Raw genomic sequence first — 24,662 nt, forward strand, 5'->3', positions numbered from 1 at the left:
GAGTGCTTTTCCATTTTGTATCATCCTGAGTCAGACTGAGCTCACTTTGGCAGCTGGTGTATAAATCACTGCAGCCTGCTGGTTACTGAGCTGTGTAGGGCAGAGTTAGCTCTTCAGCCAAGCACTTACCAACCTCCCATTTTCCCAAGCTGTGTTGATCCAGCTGGGATCCCAGCTCACTCACACACGTGGCTCTGTAGGAGGAAAGTGATTTGAGTTGCAAGGGCTGTAGAAACAGCAGAGATGGATTTTAAGTCCCATTACTCTGGGCTGTTTCACAACTACTTTGAAGCTCCCAGCTGCCACTACAAGGAGTGCCTACTGTCCCTTTGAAACACCTTCTGCTTTGGATAATTTGATTAGGCTCCCCCTTGGCTTTCCATCAACATCACCCTGTGGAAAGTTGGCCCCCCACTTTTGCAGATGAGGTCTAAAGAGAACATGAACAGAAGGCAATCTAATATACAATGGAAAATGAAACAGAAATGTGTACTTAATTCTTAATACTCTTTACTCATGTAACTTCTCCAACCATTTATTAATGTTAATTTTGTTTTAAACTACCTTTCTCCCAATGACAGCTTCAGCACCAGCGAGTTCTCCTCATATCAGCTACTCTGGGACTCATTATAAGCAAAGCTACAAGAGAATGGAGCTCAAGGGGCAGAGCTGCACCTTCTCACTGAACTTAACTCTGTTGTACTGAAAGGCAAACTCTGGCAGAGTTAAATAATGACACAAAGCAAAGATATACTCCATAAAACATTAATATTTTAATGAAAAATCTTAGCTTCATGTTTCTATCCAAAGACACTCAAAACTAGTTTTTCTCCCCCCTTAATTTTGACCTATAATGGGACCAGTTTGGAGATTTTTTTTTTTGTATTTTGGAACTTTTTTTTAAAGATTAAACAACCAGGCTAGCAAAAAGGTACCCAATACATACTTTTCTTATATCAAACAAGCTAGTATTTCAATACAATGTAACTATACAGAATATATACATTACACATATGATCACAAAGCAAACACTACAGGCTCAGAACAGATTGAAAAAACATGATATTCACATTGATTACAATAACTCTAAAAATGATTGTAACGTTGAAACGGCACTTAGTTTACAAAAAAAGTCACAAAAATATATATAGCCACCAAGAACTATGGTTCCTGAAAAATACTAATAGCCAGATAGTATTATATAAAATGTGAAGTGTATTTAAACATCGTATACATTAAAAAAACAAAACCAAAACCCAAAACCAATTCTGTTAGGTCAATAAACATGCCAAGTAATCTAGCTGTGGCCAGCATCAACAAGAGAAGCTGTACTGTGGATGAGATGATGACTGGATATACGGCTGGTGACTGGAGACTGGCACAGTTAAGGGGGTTTCACTGGTACTAAAATGCACAAAGAAGCCCAACAATAATTTAATTCACATTTTTTTTTCCCCTCCAGCTTCCGCTTTTCCCTCTTTGGGGTTTCACCGTGGGGCAGCACCTCGAGTGAAGGCACTGCAGGAACAGAGCAAGGAAGCTGTCCAAGGACTCGGTGTAGCCAGGGTTACAGGTCAGAATATCAAAAGCATGCAGCAGCTAAATGAATGGTGAAACAAAATCACTCTTCTGGGGACTTCAGCAACCCTCAGGAAGACTGTAGGTACAGTTGCCACACAAGCTGGCAGCACCAGATTCCACTTTTTTTTTTTTTTTTATTTATATATTTTTTTTTAGTGCAACCAGATTTGTAGCTGAGACCTGTGGGACACGGAGTTACTGCGCTAGCACACACAGAGTGAACGAAAACCCGGAGCAGTAAGTACTGTTGCACTAAAAAAATTCACATTTGTTTCTTTTATGGTACATTTCCTCAAATACTTGATTCACCAGGTACCTCTGATGTGGCTGAGGTACTGTCTGGCCTTGAACCCTCTTACCTGCCATTGCAATGCTATGGGAGTTACAATGTCTACAGCTGGAGATGAGAACCCTCCAAAACAGGATTTCACCTTGTGAGCAAAACTCGAATGGAACCGGCCTGAATGAAAATCTGCTTTCTGTATTGTGATGGTGTGGAAGTTGCAATGGATGGAGGAACAGCAGGTGCTCCCCCATCTGAATTCTCTCATCCCTGCAGGGTGCACGAAGCTCCCAGTGGATTTGCATATCAAATGCTTCCTGGTTTATCTCTGAGAGAGACCAGCACTGATCTCAGCGCAGGGTGGAACCAGCGACCGAGAGGTGCCTGAAGCCCTCATACAAAACCCTTAAACCATAGCTTAAAAACAATAAAATTTCATCCCTCAGGGGACATATAGGGATCATAGTCTTACAAAATATATTTGACTGCATTGGCAGCTATTACTTTTTTAAAAAGTTTAAATTCACACCTTTTAGACTCAGAATCCATGTGAACCCAGAACCATTTCCAAGAACCGAGTCTACTGATCTCTCAGTATGAGAGACGTGGCCGTGGTCTGTGCGAGCCTGACAACTGAACCCCAGCTGTGGGAAACACCACTCGTGGCTGACTCTGCTTGCAGCAGGAGGGCTGAACCACATCAACCCTGACCCTTGTCAAGCAGACACAGAAATGCATACTAAGTAATGGATTTTTTGGGGGGAAGGAAAAAAAAAACAAAGAAGAAATAAGTAAATACATCTCAGAATTCAAAACCCTCTGATAATGTACTGAAAGAAATTTATGTTTTAGGTTTAATCCCAAGTGTAGTTTAAGGCAAGTTTTTTTTTCTATTTTAATTATTTAGTTATCTCTCTTGCTCTGTTTGGAATCCAAGCAATTAGCAACACAAATTGTTTGAAGATGTCCTGTGTTTTTACATCTCTTGTGAAGAACACCAGCATTTCAAAGAACTGAACACTTCCAACAAGTTAGAGAGGAGAAATAAAACAGTATTTGCATTTAAACTGTATTAATTTCTATGAAGAAAAGAGATATTAACAAGAAACAATTACAAACAGGAAGATTAACAAGTAAACCCAACCCTAAACCAACCAACCAAAATCCTCCAAGAACTCTATTGTTCCTCCAGTTGAACCAGAATGAAAAGTGAGAACTAAATTAAGATGTTCCCCAAGATTAGGAGGTTGAAAAGATAATGTGGAACACACAATGCAATGAACAATGAACCCCAGGCCTTGCCTTGTACCTCGGTGTTAATGATCCTTATTTCTTTTCAAGGAAGAACAGATCAGAGCTATAAAGTCTTTGTAGCTTTCCCCCTTCTCTTTGGTATTCTGAAAGCAATTTGCCTTCTGACTCAAAATTTTAAGTCTTAAAAATCCAATACCCAGATATGTCTATGGTGTATTTGTACCTTCTCACCAATGAACTCCTTAGCAAAACACTTCAGGGATGAAAATGATCAGATTCTAATGATCAGATTATGTCCTCCACCTCCTACCTGACCACCTTTGATTATTACATCTCTGCAGTCAGGAAATGTGGTTTGGGTGAAGCACTTTTCAGAACATGAATCACAAAGGACTCTCATTTACCTGCATAACACATCAGGAAAAAGAGAAAATGCTGGATTTGAGTTCAGTGTCGTAGCCCTCTAGTTCAGAATAAAGCTCAGCACAAGGCATTGTCTTGTCTCACTGGCTTCTCAGAGAAATCAGAAGTGGAAGAGAAATGGTCTCTAAATCCAGCTCATCAACAGGCACTGGGCTATTTCACAGTACAGCAGCCCAGAAAAAGCATTTCTCCTTCAAGCCCTTTAAAGAAGCCTCACAAAGGTAGACATAACCAGGACTGAATTGCAGCACAGAACTTCTCTGCAGCATGTTTCTAAACCAGCCTTTGGATCTGCTGGAGAAACCTCATTCCAGCAACTTGGAAAGTACTTAAATCCCAACTGGTTTTGCTCTATTTAACTAAAATATGTGGGTTTTACCTAAAAAGAGGAAAATTGTTGAAGTCACTGAAACCCTTTAAACTCTTTCCAAAGGTCAATAAACTTTTTTTCCTTACAAAAGCTGGCTATTAATAGAAAGAACTCAGTCTCAGAGAGTATCAGAGCTGCCTAGGCTGACTGAATACAAATTGATGTGCAATATAATACAACTTTTGTGCCTTCTGTTTCTTCAGGAGCAACTTTTCTCTATTGGTTTGATTTCCTCCTCATGTTTGCATAACACAAATCCGGCCAGAAAACAACAATTTACAAAAAACAAGACTCAAAACCAAGGGAGTATATCATGCCTTTGGAATACTGAGATCAAGCAACACCTACTCACTCAGCACATCATCTGTAGGCCGTGGGCATTTGGCATCAAACACTGAGTTAACTTCAGAAGCTGTAAGAAAAATCACAAATCTCCTAATGCACTTCCTAATTTAGGTTTCAAAGCAGTACTTGAGCCCAAACAGCCTCGACCAAATGAGACTCACTGCTCTGAAAATCCCACACCCTCCATTTGTAGCTTTTTCTAAATATGGAAAAATGAAATTGCAAATATTTCGGTTTATTGCTTGCCTGAGCTGTGTGTGTAGCTGGAGTAATGGCCTTTAATAAAGCGAGTTGGCAAGGATTTAAAGTGTTTTGAAACAGGAACAATTCATCATTGCTCTATAGGCTTTTTGTAAACAACCCCCTGTTGGTTAGAAAGTTGTCCTTAGAGAGAATAAATTGCTTGTTTTGTCCAAAAACAGGCTAATAAAAATCTCTGAAGCTATACATACCTATGTATAAACAAAAAACAATGTGCAATAATGCACAAAAGAGCTTATTTTATCCAATCTGTAAACTCCCTCTAGCTCACTCTCTGATAAGTAAAAATACAGTGTGTATGTGAGGGGACAATGACCAGAACTGCAAATAATCTGGCCATGGTTTAAGAATTTCAGTTTGGGAAAACCTTCATTTTCCTTTGTGGTTCCCCACCTACAGACAGATAGTCAGGAGGTATTTGTCAGGCTTGCATGGCTAAACACTTTTCCATCACTCCCAATTCCTGGTGCACCTTTAGACCTTCCATGCCTAACCTCAGCTGGGCAGATGTGTTTAGGCTATTTGATCAAGCAGTTTCTAAAAGGACTGGAACAGAAGAAGTAGGAATACCTGGCACTCATCTGGGCTGGACAGGGATCGTGTGTTTTGAAGAAGTGTGTGACTGTTCCTTTCAAAGCCACTCACAGTAAGGGCACAGTAAGGGCTTTGAAAAACAGCAGGCACATATAGGAAGTGTCACTTCTTTATGCAGAAGATTAAAGCATCCACTCAAAACTAGTCAGAACTGTTCAATCATGGTTTCCAATGCATCCTTTTGTTTATCATTTGAAAAAGGTTTCCTCTGATTTCTTTCCCTTAACCAGAGGGCCTGCAGAAGCAAGAGAAACTTAATGAGCTGCTCTAACTGTGGAAGAAGGAATAGTTAAAGTGATCTGGATCAGTTGTTCTTCTTTAGAAGTATATCACAGCTTCCATGATGTTCTGACAAGATCTTTTTTTGTGCAATCAGTCTTAAATATTTTCACAGAAGTGATCATTCAGTCATGAAAAATAATGTAACATCTGTCGCAGTTTTCAGTTTAAAGCGTAGCTTACAAAGTAAAAAGGGGAAAATCTCCCCACTTTTCATTTAAAAAAATTAAATTAAAATGTACAGGACCAAACACAGGCACTTTCCAAAGAACAAAAATGAAACCAAACCATGAATTATTCGATAGTAATAGATGACAGCTCCGGTTTGGGAGGGTCACCCGCGGCTGCCTCAGCAGTGGCGTTAGTCTTTGGCTGCTCTGGCACATCTTCTTCCTTCTCTGCCAACCCACCCAGAGACCCCAAGGGGAAAGTGCTTTCACAATTCTGAGTTGACGACACCTGTGAAATGACAGGCATTTGGACAGAAGAGTTGCTTTCAAAGCCATGCTCCCCTAGCTCATACTGCCCGAGGGTCTCCTCTTGTTCCTGGTTTAAGTAGTCCGGTACTAGGAAGTCACTGCAAGAGGGGTAAAGGACAGAAGAGAAATGTCATTTCTCACACCATGGCATCAGCTCCATCACACAAACTACACACTGCATTGACAGAGAACAAAGGAACTCATTTCACATTGGCCAAGATCATGGCACTGACATACTCCACTAAGCACCATAACCTGGTTCTCATTTCCACACACACACAGAATTTATTCAGTGGCATCCATTTCACATCCGTATTTCCTACACAGCAACTTCTTATTATTAGATTGTATCACCTTGATGAGAATGCAAGTTAATGTCTGGAACACATTTGGCACTGAAAACCTCATTGAAAAAAAGGGAGCACTCAGGCATTAAAAATAGAAACAAAAATGAGTTCAGCACCAGCAAAACGTGGCCCTTTCCACGTCTGAGGTACAACATCCCCCAGAGCAGCAGCAGGACTTCCCTCTGAGTGGGCAGGCTGGAACCAGAGGCACAAGGTGAGGCAGCTGAAGGCAGAGGAAGCTGCCAGCTGCAGCAGGGATTGTGATCCTGACATGTACACACTCCTGAGAAAAGAATGGAATTGCATTTCCTTCCCCTTTTAATCCTTTCTGGACAACTTCTGCTATCCACTCTTAACAGCTGAGGGCTGAGCGGATCCAAAGAAAACCTATCAAACCCTCCAGCTGCATTTTCAGAGCATGAGGACACAATGAAATGAAATTTCTTTGCAAGTTTTCAGCACCAGACATGAAGTTTGTACTTGAGACAATATATCACACAGAAGCACGTTTGTATGCTTTGGTTCACCTGGCAATGCCTCAGTTAAAAGAAATCCTTACATGACAGCAGCATTCACTGCTCCAACCCAAACTCACAGCCAGCTCTGCTAAACCTTGTGTTTGTCAAATCAGACTGAAGGAAGGGCTGTAGGCAGCTAAAATCTAACCCTTTAACATGACTTTAATTTGCTGACAACAATGCAGTGCTTACCACAAGCAGGGCATCACCCTGCAGGGTTTTCACTCCAGTTTTGGCGCAAGAGCCAAGAACAAGAACTGCGTAAGCCCACGGATATGGAGCACTTGTACTTTTAAACAATATTCTGCTGAAAGAACAGCAACTGGCTTTCCTGCTTTGTTTTCAATTTTTTTTGTCCTATGTAATTTCTGAGTTAATTAAATAGAACAAAATACTCCAATATTTTTTTCTGGGGGAAAAAACCTAATGTCTGGGAATCAGGAGGGGTGGGATTGTGATGCTCTAACATTCAGTACACATCTCTTGCATTGCTGAAGGCTGATGACTTACACACACCAAGCTGCACTGTCCCCATAGATCCAAGAGCTGGAAGACTTTCCTGTCTTCAGTTTCTCTCATCCAACTTTTGCACTTTTTATCTCAAATTTCCACAATCACATTTATATCAATGAGAGAATTCAGTGCTTGTCTGATACCTCAGAACTCTTTTAATAGTCTTTAGCAGTGCATTTGTGAGATATGCCCTGATAAAAAATGTCCAAGTGGCCCTTACTATTTCCAAACCTATTAGTCTAATCATTTAGTAATGTTATCTAGAAAATGAGAAAGGAGAAGGTCTGGAGTCATGCAATCTTTCCACAGTGTTCAGCAAACACTTAAAATGAAGTAGGAATTCTGTGCCCTATGGAAGTGAACAGGCTGCATACAAGATTTTGAAAAGCAAATCAATATCAAATCACAGATACTGTAGGACAGAACACTATGGCTTCAACCATTGGCCTGGCCATAGATACTACTGAAAAGAGAAATTAAGTAACCCAGAACCAGCCTCTGCTTATCACTGGATTCTTCAGTAGCCTCCTATATAGCTCCCATGCTGTAAGACAGATTAGATACAACAGAGAGTGGAGCAGGAATCAATCTGACTGGAATTAGCTGGCAACCTGATGAGAGGCACAGCAGGCTGCCCTGAAAGCAGGAAATGATGATCTAAGGAAAAAAAAAACAAAAAAAAAACAAAAAAAAAAAGAAGAAAAAAAGGGGGAAAAAAAAAAAAAAGCAAGTTTCCCTGTTAGGTTTTTGCTGTGCACCTCACCTGCTCTGGAAGTAGTTTGCTAGCTCTGACGCTTCATGGTTCAAGCTCCTCAGGTGAACGATTAAATTTCCAGAGTTGGTGAACATGGCGCCGCATGTTTTGCACTCGTAAATCCGAGGCTTGCGGATAATGTGCCGGGAAACCCGCATGTGGTGTTTATATTCCCCGAAGGAAGTGAAAGTGGCACTACATATCTGGCACCGGAAACAGCGTTTACCTTCGTGCTTCAGGCGATGCATCTTGAGCGAGTAAGCGCGGGTGAACTTTTTCCCACAGCGGTCACACTGAAAGGGTTTAATGCCTGGGGGAGAGAGAGAGCAAACGTTCACCTTGTGGAACCACGGGGAAAATCCTCCTCCAGTGCTGCAGCAGCTGCAGGAGTCACAGCCAAGCCCTGCCTGAGGAAGAGATTCTCTGTTAGCTGTAAAATCAGAGCAGGGCTGCACTCCCTCAGTAACAACCTCATGGCTGTGGCTCCTTCCCCACGGTTTAAATGGAACACGAGCTGCACAACAGCCAGAGCTGCTCTCACTGTGCCACTGCTCTGTGCCCAGAGTGGGTCACACTCCAGATGTGGCTCAAGTTGTGGCTCCATGGCCTTTTGGCTGTCAGATTGGGTTCCAAGGAGTAGGGGAGGGCTTTGCATAGGATAACAAGGATTTATTACTTGGGGAATTTGGAGGCAAAAGACAAAGATGGTGAAGATGGAACAACTTAAATATGGAGGAGGTTCAAGGGGAAGGTACACATTCTTCTTAATTGGAGAAATTGGAGAGATAAAGGGGAGGGTTCACAAAAGCATTGTCCAGTGAGGGAGGTAGGGGGAAAACTGGATGACATGGACTCAGAGATGTCCAGTTTTAGGGGATTTCCAGAGGGGAATTCCAAGCAGGGGGCTGGCACAAAGCAGGACTGACAGGGAGTTCAGGGCAGACTGACAAGGTGGGTGGGTATAATTTTGGACTAAACCATTAGCTTGGACAATAACAGAACATACCATGAACAAGAAACACAGTGCAACCACGAGCCCCTGAGGATTAAAGATCATACAGCCAACAAGGACCTGATGTTGCAGCGTCTCCAGCGCCTTTGAACTCCTTTGATCTCGGCAGATTCTTGTGCCAGACTGGTTCCCAACAATGCAATTATCAGCCTAGCCTTAATTGCAATGTTTTTTTCTGGCTGCCTTTGGCCTTGGAGAAGTGTTCTGGCAAGGGGGCTGTGTGCACAGGGACACCCCTGTAATGCAGCAGGCATGGTGATAAAAGGGGCAGTGGAGCCTTTATATTGCGTGGGAACCTTGCTGTACAAGAATTTTCAGCAGCTTTGCATGGCAGACAGCTCTCTAAGACAGTTGAGCTTCATGCCTCTCATTTTTTCCTTGTATTAATTTAGAAATTCAGTTCCTAGCTCATTTTTCATTTCTTACCCTAAAACATGTGAGCTCATCAATGTGTTGCCGTGGCTGAGTGTGTAATCACACAAACAGAACTATTACAACATAAAAGCCTGTGTCACCAAAACCTGCAGATTTAATAAAAGTCTCAACTCCAGAAAGCAGGAAAATCCAAACATGAGGTTAAGAATCTGGAATATGGAGCTCTATTCATAATAGGGCTGTCAAGGAATAAAAAAGATTTTTTCAAAAGGCTGAATGTGCATCAGCCCTGGTTGTTAATTCCCCCAGTCTTTCACTCTGCTTTCCTCACTTTCAAAGCAGGAGGTGAACTTTTAATTGAAGGCTTTCAGACAGAGAAAGCTGTAGTTAAGGTTACACTGAAACGCCCTGTTAAGCATGTGAAAACAAGTTAATAAACTGGAATATGGTCTGGTGGAGCTCAAACTTTTCATGCTTTCCTACTGTCCAAGGGCACCTATTTCCTCTGGTGGTTTGAGGGAAATCTCTTTAGCCATTTTGCTCATGTGAGAACACTTTCAACATTTACATGCTTTGAGAGTTCTTTTGCATGTTTATTATTCTAAACCAGCCATTCAAATCTCTCCCAACTTTACCCAGGGGTTGTCAGTTGACAGGCTGGCCAGAGATACTTTGCTGTCAGATTTTAACAGGTTTGGGATCATTTTGCACCTGATATGCCCACAGAATTTGCTTTTTCAAGTACTTAACACTGCTTATCTGCTTATTTTGCCTGAAAGGACTGGATAAATAATTGCTGAGAGGGAAAAAATTAGACCTTGCTGCTCCGTCCCAGATCGGTGCAGCCTCTGTGTGCAGGTAAGAGTCAGACTCAAACCAGGAGATGCTAAACCATGAGGCTCAGTGCCCAGGTGCAATAACCCTTCAATATTCCCTTTATTCCCTGAAATGTCAATGCTATTGCCACATAATGCTGACAAGTCTTGAAAACACCAATAGCAAAGACATTGGGGAGTTCATGCTTCATTAGAAATCAAAATGAATTTGGGGACCAAGGCCCAGAGGAGGCATTCAGATAAACCTCTGGTTGCCTGTGCTACCTGCAGGAGCTAAATTGATTATCAAACCAATTCAGTTGTCCTGCAATCCCTCCAAAAAGTCTGAGATCCAAAGGCAAACAACCTTCTTCAATGCAAGGACATAGATAACATTTTCTTATGGCTGCAAGCCTTGTCTGAAACACAGCAGAAAATTACAACACGGCAGAGGAAAAATCTCAATCTACTTCTTTAGTGCAATAAAAGGGCCAAGTATACTTCTCTTTTTCAGGAAAATGACTTATCCTGATGAGTTCCAAGCAATCAGGTTTTTTTCAGTCCACACAAATGCTAATCACCCATGAGCACAACCATCAGTCAGACTCCAGGGATCAAAATAAGCATTCAAACAGACAAACCTCTCCCCAGTCTTTCTGAAATCAGCTCTCAAGCACTTGGCAGGTGAGTGCAAAAGCTGCATTATTACAATTGCTGCAGAGGCAGTGAGTCAGGAATTGTGGGGAACAGGGCTGTTTCTTACCTGAGTGGATAAGCATGTGTTGTTTTAGGTTCTGAATGCGAGTGAAGCGCACCCCGCACGTGGGACACTGAAAGGGTCTGTCGGGACCGTTTGGGCTGGGCCTCTCTGTGCTGCTGGTGGAAGGAGCAATGTAGAGTTGGTAGGGATACTGAACATTCTCCAGACTACAAAAAAAAAAGGCACTGATTTACAAACAAGCCAGAGAAATGACCCAAGAAGCCTCGTGTGTGAAAACCTGAACCTTGAGCGCTTTTGTGTGAGAAGAAAGAGACTGGCACGTCACATTTCTGCTGAAAATTCTGGAAATCTCTGGGTCTGTAGCAATGCACCTGAAGTCTTACAGTCACTGACTCTGCACATCTGAACACACCTAGGGAATAAGCTCAGAATTCTGTTTTTTTGGGCAACAGGCCTGAGCACAACTGCAAACTGAACGATATTTTCCAGGCATGGGCATTTTTTCCAGCACATCAATGACTTGCAATCACTAAACAATCCCTGAGGAAAAGTTTATAGAGCTGAGCAAATGAAAAGCAAAGGAGTATTTGCAGCTTCAGTGATATTTACAAATTAAATTAAAGCCAATTAATTTTTCATCTCCATCCAAGTTCCATCAAAAAATACTAGTATCTACAACTGCGTATTTCTGAGTGTAAAATATTAATCCAATGAAGCAATACTTGCTCCTTGTCTGATTCTGTGAGCTCCATGAGCAGAGCTCCAGTGCTGTGTTTAAAAAACAGCACACAGAATGCAATAAGGAACAATTTAACTTTCAAAGTAATTTATTTAAAACTGACTAATTGCTCCTCCATAGCCTCCAGCTGCAAAGTGTTTAAGGGAACTACAGTGCTGTAATCCAAGTCCTCTGGCAAGGAACTTGCTAAAGGGCACAGTGAAATAAGAACAAATCTGCTGGTACAAACAACAGGGTTTGTACTTACCTGGGGTTTCCCTTCCCTGACATTAAGGTCTGTATTTTTGGTACAACAGCCAGAACTGGCAGCAGGGAACTGCTCTGAGCCTGACTGCTCATTCTGGGGCCAGCACATTGAAACTTCAGATTTACTAAACTGTCACATCTGAAATGTCCTGAGGAAAGATGCAATGATGTCTCCTTAAAATCAGAAAGTTTTCCTAACTGAGGAAATCCTTCTGCTGCTCTGCTTCCTCCTCAAGCCCAAAGGCTTCAGGTCTAACACTCACACAAATGAAACATGCACTTTGCACAAATACATTTTCCTAGACATCATACAAAAATCCACAGAGCAGTTCAGCACAGGAGGGCTAGAATTAGGATCATCTCCTTAAAATCAACACTTAAACTGTCTTTACTCTGGAGAAGGATGTCACTATAACTGTGAGGACAGGGGGTATCTGAATTCTGAGCACAGAATTCTCAGCAGCAAAAGTTTCAGTTGTAAAATTTATCTGGAGAGAGAGCACCAGGTATCTCTTGCTACACACAAGATGAAAGAGTTTCCTCTAGGAGTTTAGTATCACTCAGTCTATAAAACCCATCAGGATTTCTGATCTCACATGGCACTGGAGGAAGATTTGCACTAAAGAAGAAATTTTATTGTCCTTGACTTTTTATACACAGTAGGGTCCCAGAGCAGTGGAAAACAGAGCTGCTGACAGACTTGTCAATCTGTGATAAAGGGAATATTTGCAAGAGCAAAGTCACAGCTCCTGTTCTGGGCCTGGCAGAATGGAGCTCTTTGCCATTTTGGGGTCTAAAAAAAGCCAACTGAGGCTTTTTGCAATAAGTGAGGGTATTTTAAACACAGGTTCTGATTTTTCTAATCAAATCCCTGACCAACTCTGGCACTCCACTTCCTTTTTTATACATGCAGTGTGCTCAAATAAGAATAACATTTGGGTTTTGTGACAACAAAGAATTTCATCTTTACTGACATGTTCCTTAGGCCCTGCCTCCCTCATTCCTGTGTTAGGGGACTGTGAGGAGGCACAGGCACATTGTGCTCCTGGAGCTTTCTCAGGAGACACTCAAAGTAGGGCAGGAATCAGGAGCCAGAGCTCTCCTTTTGTTTCCAGCTTCCAGCTCACCCTCCATGCCTGTGCTGGTGCCACCTCCTCCACTGAAGGAGAAGTGCTATGGGCACAAATTCAAAGATGAAATTGAAAATAAAGTTTTGTTTTTTTAATTCATACATCTTTCATGGTGAGGAGGGCTGATTAAAGCAGATGCAGTGGGAATCATGAGGCTCTCCAGCTACCAGCTTGTCTTTTCCCATGCTCACACTGCCAGCAGGGTGAAATGCCTCTTTGGTGACATAACTTAGCACCATGAAGAGATTCTATTTGAAACACTGAGATTTTCTCTCCCCTGCTTCGTGTCCCCCTACTTGACTTAATTTTCCACTTACAATTTGTGATCAATATGGCATTTAACAGTTGAGATTTGTCTGACATCTCCCAGGACTTCTGTCCTAGCTACACAGTTTTCACTGAAATATCCTACTTCCACTTTTTCTTCTTTGCACCCTGAGATTATTTATGTATTTAACTATGTAGAACTGAACTCTGACAAACATGAATGCCAAAATGCCAGGGGACTTGGAAATGTTTGCTATTTGCAAATAACAATTATTTTAGAGAAGTGAAGGTTGCCATTCTACTGGATTAGAGACCTTCAAAACTTTTATAACTGAGCAACTCCTTTTTAAGTGCAGCCATGAACTGATAGAAACCAATTGTTAAAGCAGGCAAGATTAGAAAAGTGGATAACAATCCAAATGTGAAATATCAGAGAAAGGACAGATCAGACTTCACTCTGGAACAGTAATTTTAACACTTAACAGACTTCTGTGTGCCTATTAAGCTGACAACAATTACATGTGACCTACTGTTTATGAAACACTGATTATGCAGGAGGCCAAATTAATGATGTTAATTATTTAAGACAGAAACTCAAGAGATAAGACATCTTAGTTTTTGAAATTTTTATGATTCTTTCCACAGTGACACAGATGTAATATTGAGAGACCTTTAGAGGGATTAGGTTTTTGTTTTGTTTTAGAAACAGAAATGTAATATATGCTTATTACAACACACATTTTTCAACATTAATTTGCATTGGGTACACACAACTGATCTGACATTTTGAGAATTTCTGGTAATAAAGAAATGTACAACATGGAGTTAAAGGTGCATGAAACATTCAAACAGTTTAGAAGGGAAATCTCCATCTGTACAATGTATTGATTGCTTTTTTCTGATTCAGCTAGAGAAACATATTTTATTTTGCTCACAATTCTTATGCCCCCAAAATGGTGAGCCCAAATTGCTGCACAGTGAAGGACAGGCCAAATTTATTGGCTGCTGTGCCCATCCCATGCTTGAAATGGGAATTTAAGTCATGCTTGAAGGGCTGTCCCAGTGTATTTGAACACACTGACAAGACACAAATACCCCTGGAAGGAAACTGCTTAGGTAGAATCGACATTTTACACATTTAACTGATTCTTGGAATAAATCTCCATGACCCTTAGTTCACTTGCAGCTATTGAAACTGCAAATTCTAGTTCATTTCTGATACTTCTGTCACTCTGAGACTAATTATTTCAAACTGAGGATTAAACTAAGGTAAATATTCTTTCTTTCTCTGCATGAAAGAGATCTTTTAGTGGGAATTTTCAGTGTGTTTAAAGTATTTTTCATTTTTTGAATTTTCTATGCAGTTTATGCTGAAGCTCTGCAGTTTTATAGGAAATTTCTGAAGTAATCCACTGCTGAAAATACATGTGCCACTTGACTTCAGAATTACAGGTTTAAAAGCTGGGATTAGCTCAAGTGCAACATGTGCTCCCACTATTAATTCAACCCTTAAGTGCTGGGTGTTATTTTTATACTCAGGTTTGTTAGCAGATAGATAAAATCTTCCATGCCACCCAAAAAGTCTTATCTAAGCAGTTATTTTCCCTTTTTAAGGGAAGTGGGACAGATTTTAGATGGAAATGACAGGAAGTATTTTATGAGCTATGAAAATGCAGCTCTTGGTCATTATCTCTATAGGCAGCTTCTCTTGACAAGGTTTCTGGAACAACTTCCAGAGGTTCACACTTCTTCCTCAGACCCACTTGTCTTACAAACCCCTGCAGAAACCAGTTTGGAAAAATGTGCTTAGAGAGGGAATAGCAAAGAACTGGCAGTCAGAGCAGCTGAGAGCAGCCCTGTGTGGGTACCTCACGAACAGAAACTCCATGTCTTTGACCAAACAGACCCAGTTTAGTTTGGTTTTCTCTGCCAGCCTTTCCTTATAAGGGATTCCCTTAATAAATCACTCAGCTCAGCACAGCAAAAGCCTGCTAAATATTTACAGCAAGTGCCACACAGCATCTTGGTAAGAAGCTACAGGCAGAAAAGTTTGGGAGAAGAGATTTAAGGCTGCACTGACTCTCCTGTGGCTTGCAGGGCTAGGTCCTTGTTTTCAGTTTGTTTAACATGCATATTCCACACAGAGGTTTAATTAAAATTTATTAATAAGGAGCAATGATGAAGAAACAGCAAGAACAGGACTCTCTTTCTTCACCGGAGCTGCCTGCAAATAGACAGGAGACAAAAAACAGTAAGCAGATTCTGACTTTCATCACCTACATTCTTCTCAAGCATCTGCCCCTCCAGGCACTGATTGTACTTTGATCAACACAGAGAACTTGATGTAGGAACAGCTAAACATTGTGGGATTAAGGCTGGGGAGGTTAATTACAGCACAGGCTTGGTGCAGAACACTTTGCACACCAGGTTGGTACATACCGATCGTCATCGTCTGCATGAGCGTTAGTGCCAGAGGTGCTCTGGAGTGTGGGCAATCCCTCTGTAACCCCCTCATCTATTGAGCCTAGGCAAAGAAAAAAGGGCAATTTAATGCAAATCACTGTTCAAGAAGGGTTAGGGGGCAGGTAAATACACATCAAGCTTGCTTTCCCAAATCTCTGATAGGTGCTGCTTCCTGGGTGATAAGATAATAGAAGTGCCTTGGGAAACTCATTTAGAACACCCAGAAGCAACTTGCTCCAAATCAGCTTCTCTCTGCACAGATTACCCAGCAAATTGAAAACTCAATAAAGGGCACATACTTGGTACACCTAGAAAATGGAAATGTTAAATACAGCCAGTTTTCAAAACACATCCAGTACTAGCAGTGTAAAGCAGAAATGTTACATTCACCTAAAGGGATTATTTTGTCAATTTTTCAAGACTTCCTGAGCAATGAGGAGTTCAAACTTGCTACACTAAATGGTTTTTGTGTTCCAAGTCTTCCATAAATATATTAATTGATAATGTCTTCATTTACTGATAAGCAGCTGAGACAGGAAGAGCCCTCTGGGAAATCAGAAATGCAACACAAAAGAGATCAAACACCTGCTTGTCAGAGAAATGTAAAAACAAAACCACTCCAGAGCTCTGACAGTTCACCAGCACTGGGCCAAATGTCATTCAAGGGGCTTGGGGAACAGAATCCAATGGAAATGCAGCACTAAAACAAACCCACACCTTCAATCACTGAAGCTCTTGCTCATCTGGGGCTCTCCCAGCACTGGGTGTTTGCTCAAGCAGCCTCTGATCTGCCCCACTGAGTCCATGGGACACCAGGACTGAAGGGGAAGGAGATTTCTCTCCCTGCATCTCCACCTCGACGACAAAAAAAGTGTAGGACAGAGCTTGAGCTGCTCTTGCTGCTGGGGTAAAATAATTCTGCTTTCTAACAGAGGGGTACACCAGCAATCTGAATTTGGGGACCCTAAAGCTCACCAGGAAAATCAAGTGGAATTAGGTGTACACTGGCAAGTGTGAGGGGGAATGGAAAACCAAAGAGAAGTAACAAAGATGTGAAAGGTGAAGTAGAAGAAGAAGAAGAATGAGAGAGCTTTCCTGAAGTGAGAGATTCTTGTCTTAGTGTTATAGGGCCAGTGACAAGAGGAAAACTGCATCTCTGGCAACTGCACAGTCAGTAAAATCCAAATCTTTGATTTTGTAAAGAGGTGACAAACTGTACTTGGGAAATTCATGGATGAAGCAATCTATGAAGTTACAAAAGTTATCCCATTTTGATTTATCCTTCTTTCTCATGGAATATTTAAGTGAGAGTTTACTGAAAGGTAACCCAAGTGCTCTTAGGTTTAATTTCATGCCTTCACCTCTCAAATGCCCAAAGTGCTAATGAGTTATGAGAGAATCTTCTCAGGCACAGCTGCTTTGTAACCATAATGACTTATTTATCAAGTCCCTGCTCCACGTCTCCTCCTGTGTTATAAAGTGCTTCCAAATACAATAAATTGCAAATGAACAACTCTTAAATTTCCCAAAGAGTGAAGAAGAGCTTTCTGGAATATCAGAGAGAGAGGCAAGAATGCTTTTGTAAATGCACTATAAAACTTTGAGATAAATATATGCAATTATATGAAGAAAATATGTTCAGGGAAGAAAAAGCTGTACTTTAACATATCTTGCTGCCTCCATTTACTATTCTTACATTAGTACATAAAATAAGCATTTTTGGGAGGTAAAAAGTACTTTCTAGCTACAAAGTGTGCTGTATCATAACTGTGCTAAAAAGCAAGAACACTGTTTCCCTTTATAGCCAAACATGAATAAAAACCATTCTGAGGGTGGTTATTATGCCAAGACCACTAAATATTAATTCAAACATATTCAAACACAAAGAGCAGATTTGTACTTTAAAGATTTTGCCCTGGCACATTTTTCTTCTCTCTGCAGCTGTTTTAAGGCAGAACATGCTGTACTAACAGCAATGACAGATATCTAAGTTTAAAAATTATAATCACTAAAGCCTGAGATTCTCTACCCCATGCATACAAAACTACACATCTGTGGTCTGGAGTTTACACCCAGTTTGTCCTTTAAGCTTCCTTGGTGTGATATTTATTTATATATTTATGATATATATCACTTGATATGCTATTTTTAACTTTCCCTAATCATTATTGCTTCTTGTTCTGTTTTGTCTGTGATGATATAATTACTTTGATGAAATAGTTTGCATCTCTTAGCACATGGCCCTGGTAAAGTCTTTCAGTTCTGACTGCAATGAGTTAAAAACTGAATCAAACAAAACCTGGTTTTGAGCAAGGACCACTTTTCCTGGTGACTCCCCAGCAACCAAATAGTTTCTTTAAGTTTTTAATTTATGCACTATTTTGGCAAACCACATTTAAAGATTTAAACTAAAAGACATGAAATCTGTTCCTCATTAAAGGTAAACATCCTTGTCTCCAACAAAGAAAACATTTTCATTTGTTAAAAGCACTACAAATCTAAAATATCAACATGTGAGCTATACAAACTGGAGAACAATCCAACAGCTGAGGATGGCATAAATAGGAAATCTTTTCATTTCCTTTTAGTGTTACCTGAATGGTTTGGCACTGAATGCATGCTGCTGTTCCTGAGGGTCAGCCTGATCTCACTTTCTCCAGAAAGTCCCAGTGTTGCACTGACCTAACCAAACAAACAATGCAGACTACAAGGCTACAACTCCCGACTTTGTTGTAGTTTATTTATTCCATGAAGGAGGGCAGCCTTTCACACACATTATTTGAGTTAAACAGAGCAGTCCCTTTGCCATTCTTACAGCCTTCAAATAGAACAGGTGTTATTAAAAACCTTTTGGTAAACAAACTCTGCTGAGCACAGGTCAAGCCACTTGAGAATAAAATAGGAGACTTGGGCAAAATTTTGATAATTAAACTAGAAATTCATCTTCTATCTTCTGATTTACTAAAAGCTATTCAATGCACTCTGAACAGAGGAAAAAAGGGATTGTTCCAGTAACCTTTAAGTATTAGCTCTTAATAAAGAACAGCCAGCTATAAGAACCCAAAACTGGTTTCAAATTGTTTTTCATGGGAAAAAGATTTCTCTCAGCAACCAACAGCATTTGAAGAAGCAACTTGAGAATCAAATCCCACAGAAATGGAAAGATTCTCAATATTATGACTGTGTGGTTTTATTTTTGTCTGGGGCATGAAGATGACAGTGTTTCACCACTTATTTTGCAAATCCTCTTACAAAGGCTCTCTGTCACCATTCTATGAGATTTGATGTCTGATGCAAAGCTCTATTCTAACTCTTTGTGGCTACAGGCACAAGCTTTTCAAATCTGATGCTGCAGCTCAGCTGAGATCGTGCCTTTTGGCACTAATGAAAGCACAATTAAGTTTCCCCAGCCAGGCAAGGTAAAGAGGAGTTATCAACCTCTGCTGAATAAAGAGGGCAACCACAGGCTCACCATTCTCAGCTGTCTTCTGAAAAGTTTTTAAAGAACTCCAAGTTTATGTGTAAAAATCAGAGGGGAGAAAGAGAGTTTTACAAAAGTAAAGCATGAAAACCCACGAGGCAGATTTCCAATAAATCCCCCAGTGCTCACATGCTGTTGGGATATGTAACTGCACAAATGCTCATATGTCGGAAAAGATAAGGATTTGACAGGAAGGTCTTACAGATGTGTATGCATAACAAAAAGATTTTTGAATGTAGAATTTAAAGAAGGAATAGAAATAATAGCAAGTTTTGATACAAAAGAAAATAATTGCTGAGCCAGTCTGACTGGATAACTAAGAAGGCCAAAGGTATGTTAGTTAGTATGTGAGTTGGAAGGGGCTTTCATGACTTTGAGCAAAACATAAATTCACTTTAAACAAAAAATGCTTTTACCAAGCAAAAAGGTTTTTACAGGTAAACAAAAATGCTATGTTGTAGGTGGAAAGAAAGATTTTAAATATTTTACTGGAAGAAAACTGAAAACCAACTTCTAGCTTAAACTGTAGTATACTATCTTTTTGTGATTGGAAAATAGTAACATGAATATGGCAATGTTAGTAGTTATGGTAGGTAACAGTAAAGGTATTGCTTGGTTGTCATGTTTTAAGATGCTCTGTAATGAAAAGCAGATAATGCATTGTAACCAGAACTAAAAAAGCTGTGAGCTGGGCTCGTATCACTCACAACTGCTGTATCATTCAGATACAATAAACAGCATTTTAAAAAGCCACCTGAAGCCCCACATGCTTCATCTCAGCTCTTACAGCCATACCTATAGATGAAGACTGAGGGCTGATGAGGAGATCCTCCTGCACTTGCTCGCTCCCTGGGACTGTCTGCTGGTCGCTCAGGGAGCTCTGGGACGCGCTCACAGGCTGCGACACCTCCTCGTGCACCTCCTCGTCACTCAGCCGCTCCACCTTGACGCGCACGTCCTCCTCGATCACCAGGGGAGAGCTGCCCTTGGTGCTCTCACAAGTCACATAATCTGCCATCCTCCTGCTGGACTCAGAGGGTCCAGGCATTTCCAAAGTCCTAGAGTTCTCCGCCTGCTTCACCTTCTCTGACTGAAGTCTTCGATCAATTCCAAAAGGAAAAGTCCAGGGAAAAGCTAAGGACGAGTCCACGGGCTGATTTCTGGACTCTGGGTAGGAAGTTGAAGGGTTGAGCACTTGGGGGGAGCTGGTTTGTGTGTTACACTTGAGGGGGCTCTCAGGAGACATCACGATGTAGCTTTTGCGCTTTCTCCGAGACTCCCGGCACACGGGAATGGTTCTTTCCACCACGCTGCACTCGGAGGAGACGGGAGACAGGCTGCCGTCCCGGGAGGTGAAATTGCAATTTGCACTGTTCTCCTGCCCTGCATCCAGCACCTTCTCCTGCTGGCTGTTGGGTGTGTTCCATAAAATGCTGGACTTCATGAATTCCGAGCACGTGCTGGCCACGCTGAACATCTGCATGTAGCTGGCGGCGGCCAGCACGTCGATGATGTTCTCGGTGTTGATGGACAGCGTGGCCGTGTACGCGTACTCCAGGAGGGGAATGAACCCCGTCACCGTCACATGGTGCAGGTCCAGCACGCTCTTGCTCTCATCCTCAGCTTGGCCAACGAGTTTGGAGCGGAAGAAATCGCTGCAGGCAGCCAGAACCACCTTGTGTGCCCTGAAGATCTTGTCCTGCACGCGGATGGTGATGTCGCAGAAGTGGCCGTCGTTCCGCAGCATGTTCAGCTTCCCCAGCATCTCCTGACTGTGAGCAGGGGAGTTATGAGTGAAGGTTTTAACACCCATTTTTAGATGGTTCTCTCAGCGTTCTTCCCACATATGACAGATCAAAGGGATCCTGAAATAAAGAGGAAAACTCTCATTTTCATCTCTGAAAACAAAAGTCAAGTGGATTCGTGATTGTAAAGACTCTGTACAAGAAAATTCATTGGAATCCTCTAAGGTCAAGTTCCTCTAAGATCCAGACTGAGTAAGGGACTAACTCTACAGAAATGCAATGACTTACAATTTTCATAATCACAGATTAAATTATTTGCAATCTATCCCTACCATCTTCCATACATCTATGTATCTATCTCTCCCTGTACCTATAGGGGTATCTCTCTCCACATTCCCTCTATGCTCACTCAAAATCAAATTCCCAACAGTTAAAAAAACTGTTTGTAATACTAAAAATACAGCATTTAAAAAACTGTTATCTCTGTAGAAACCTGCATTTTTGTTTTCTGAGCCCAGAAAATCATTGCTCACAGCTCGTAAACCTGACAAGCTATCGAAGATTTCTTTTAACCAGAAAAGTCAGGTTGAATCAACAAGGATGCAGGAGTAAGCAAGTCTTCCAGGGAAGGTCTTTAATATCAGAAAAGCTTTAGAGAAACTACAGCATGAATTTTCAGAGGCCAGAGTTCAAACTAGTAAACATAAAACAACAGTTGCCAATAAGTCTGATTTCCTGCTGTAGTGCAGGTATTGATTACCTAAAGCTGCTTTTAATAGTTTCAAACTAGGATGAGAAGTTATTGAAAATTCCTTCACAAACACAAAACAGTATAAACCTCAAAGGAAAGTTTAAATTTAAATCAAATACACAAACTGATTTTATGCATGTGATAAATAAAACAAGGAGTGCAACTTCTTTCTTCTGAAAAACACAAATCTGCCTCCTTGGGCAGTTCTCTCCATGTGGGAGCAAATGCAAGGTCTGGATGAGGATGGGGTGTTTGACCCCTGGATTTCCCCAAACACTTCAGAAACATTTCACTGTAAAGGGAACATAAACCCCTTCTAAGCTCCATGGAATTTTTTGTGTTGTACATGCCTCACACAATTAACACTATATAGAATTATCTCACTGGTTAAACATCAAAAACATGATTGTGTTTGATTTGTTCCTGGAGTCAGCCAGTTTCTGCACATCCTCCTTCTTTCCCTTCCATGTAAAAAAACATTCCATGCTTGCAAATGGCTCACGTGGAGCTCACAGAGCAACTGCAAGTGTGGATAGAATAATTTACCCCAAATGTGACACATTGGAACAGCAGCTGTCACAGCCCACCTGGTTCTACAGACATTTCCACTTGGCTGCTTCTTGCTCCTGGGTTTTCACTTTTCATACTCAAACCCTTGCAGACAGAGGAACACTAACTGTTCAGGAGACCAGATTAACTAACACCTGATAATATATATAAAGTCTGGTGGAAACTATAAGGGCCATTTGGGTTTAAAATGAAATTTCACACTGGTGCAGAGGAAGAAGTTAAGCACAAGCAAAACATTCTCTTCACTGAAAGAAAATGGATCAACCTCAAGGGGCATCAGAATATCCAGACTGTTTGTTCTCCAGCATGAATCAAATGAAAAGCATATTTCACTGATCTCACACCAACACACTACAGCAAAATCCTGTAACAGCATATTCCAGAATGGCCTTTGGATACCCTTCCTTCTGAAATCCTGGTGGCTGCAGCTGTTCCTTGGCACATCAGAGGTGCCCAAGCACTTCTGTTCAGCAGCTCCTACAAGAACAATGCACTCACAAGGACGAGCCATGGAATAATTTGGTATTTAGAAATAGCACCAATACATCATAATAAACAAGGAGAAAAGCCTCAGAGCAATCCTCCCAGTTCCTACAGGCCCAAAAGACAATTTTGGCCCATTTTCCTCTCTGTTCTTCTGACAAAGGAATGCTCAGCCCTCCAGTCCCAAAGTGAGAGCTCGATTGTGCTGCCCTGCTCTAAACCATTCCTCATTCTGCTCCAAACCATTCCTCATCCTGCTCCCCCCTTCCTGCCACCTCTCCCCTCTTCTGGCTTCCTTTCCCCTTCTCTTTTCATCTTTTGCTTCCTTGACCTTGATCTGGTTACAGAATTTAAAATAAAATAGCGGAAGTCAGTGATGTGCAATAAATTGATTTGAATTTATTACAGGAGCAGTGTTCCTGCCATAAATGTGGGATATTGCTCTGTTAAATCACTTCTGTAAAATGACTTTCACCCTCATTGCACTGACACCTCCATTCAAACAAGTGGCTCCCACCCAGGCCTCAGTGTGAACAAGGAGCTATTTTCAGGAAAATCCAAAGGGTTAGGCTGAGCAGGGGAAACAATACCAGTTCCTTACAGTTAATGATGTAGTAAAAACATCAAGTATTTTCAGAAGGTAATTTAAACAGTATGAAAGTATTTTCCACATGAAAAGATGAGCTTGCTAAAGCATGGCCAGGTTATACAGCGGTTCAACTCTCTTTCTAATTTTCCACTGGCACAAGGAAGTTTTACAGCCACCCTCAATCCACAGTGAGCTGAGGGTAAAGTGCTGCAACATTACAGCTCCAGCCCAGGCCAATCATCTCTGGATCATCACCATTTCGAAATTACACTTTGCCAGGTCTCATTTCCCATTCTGAGGCAACCCCTGAGAGCAGCTCTTGGACCACAAGGTGCAGGATGCCACATCCAAGAACTAAATATACCCACACCCTCGGGAATGCAGGGGTGGGGACATCGAGGTGCACACCTAAACTAAGTGGGAAGTGGGCTGGAGCTGGAAAACCTGCTAATTTTGGAGCCACAAAGCATCAGGGATTCTCTAGGCAGGGAGCAGGGATGGTATCACAGAGAGTGGGCACACACTTAGCCCTGGCCCACAACACATTTCACAGCTCTAGAGAAACACAGCAAAATCCAAAGACACTTTCACAAGTTTTAAAAATATTCACTGTGGGACACTTCAGTCCATATTTAACAGGCTGTATTTAACTTTGCCACAGATATTTGCAGTTGGAGAGAATGGTTTTTCCAGCATGCATTCCTGCCCTGGAAACATGCGAGGAATCACCATCACAGCATGCATCCCTGAACAAGGTAAGAATTCAAATGTGAGCACTTCAGGGCTTCCAGAGCAAGGGCAATTTTTCCACTATTAGCCAAAACCACTCTGAAGGAAAGTGCTACTGTACCAAAGGCTATGTGCAATTAATTTGAAAATCAGTTGTTTGGTTTTTTTTAACTCCTAGGAGCACAAATGACCTTTAAGTAGTTTGGAGTAACTCAGCTCATTCTCACTGTTCCAAAGCTACTGAAATGCAAGTTTTAGCAACAGCTACCATGGCACATACACAGTTTTGGGATTAAACAGGTGTCAAGCTTCTGAGCTTAGAAAGAGCAAAGATGAAACTGTACACTGTAAGTGTAATGTTATAATGTAATGAAACTGTGAATGGAAAAGAAACTATATTGGAATTGGAAAATATTGCTTATGCAACCTATTAACTTCTACATACACAAAATTTAGCTCCTTGTTCACCTGTTGCTCAAATCATTGGGTTTGAAACATGGTATCTGTAATAATATTTTAGAAGAGTCAGTGAAACAAACCCAGGG

At 41.3% G+C, this 24,662-nt stretch overlaps 1 protein-coding gene across 3 annotated transcripts in view; it reads right to left on the reverse strand.

The window, feature by feature from the left end:
• Nucleotides 1-751: 751 nt before the first annotated feature.
• ZBTB44 (zinc finger and BTB domain containing 44) overlaps nt 752-24,662 on the reverse strand; it is a 38,865-nt gene continuing 14,954 nt past the window's right edge. The window contains exons 2-6 of one of the 3 annotated variants that reach the window (XM_033081727.2): nt 20,046-21,115; nt 15,746-15,830; nt 10,967-11,076; nt 8,011-8,311; nt 752-5,967 (exon numbers count right to left, since the gene is read on the reverse strand). In XM_033081727.2, coding sequence (XP_032937618.1) covers nt 5,685-5,967; nt 8,011-8,311; nt 10,967-11,076; nt 15,746-15,830; nt 20,046-21,063 — 1,797 coding nt within the window. In that variant the 5' untranslated portion in view covers nt 21,064-21,115 and the 3' untranslated portion in view covers nt 752-5,684. Of the gene's footprint in view, nt 5,968-8,010; nt 8,312-10,966; nt 11,131-15,745; nt 15,831-20,045; nt 21,116-24,662 lie in introns of all 3 variants that reach the window. The other 2 variants (XM_033081726.2, XM_033081728.2) reach the window with 2 other exon arrangements.

This window comes from Catharus ustulatus, chromosome 28, assembly GCF_009819885.2.
Source record: "Catharus ustulatus isolate bCatUst1 chromosome 28, bCatUst1.pri.v2, whole genome shotgun sequence".
NCBI lineage: Eukaryota > Metazoa > Chordata > Aves > Passeriformes > Turdidae > Catharus > Catharus ustulatus.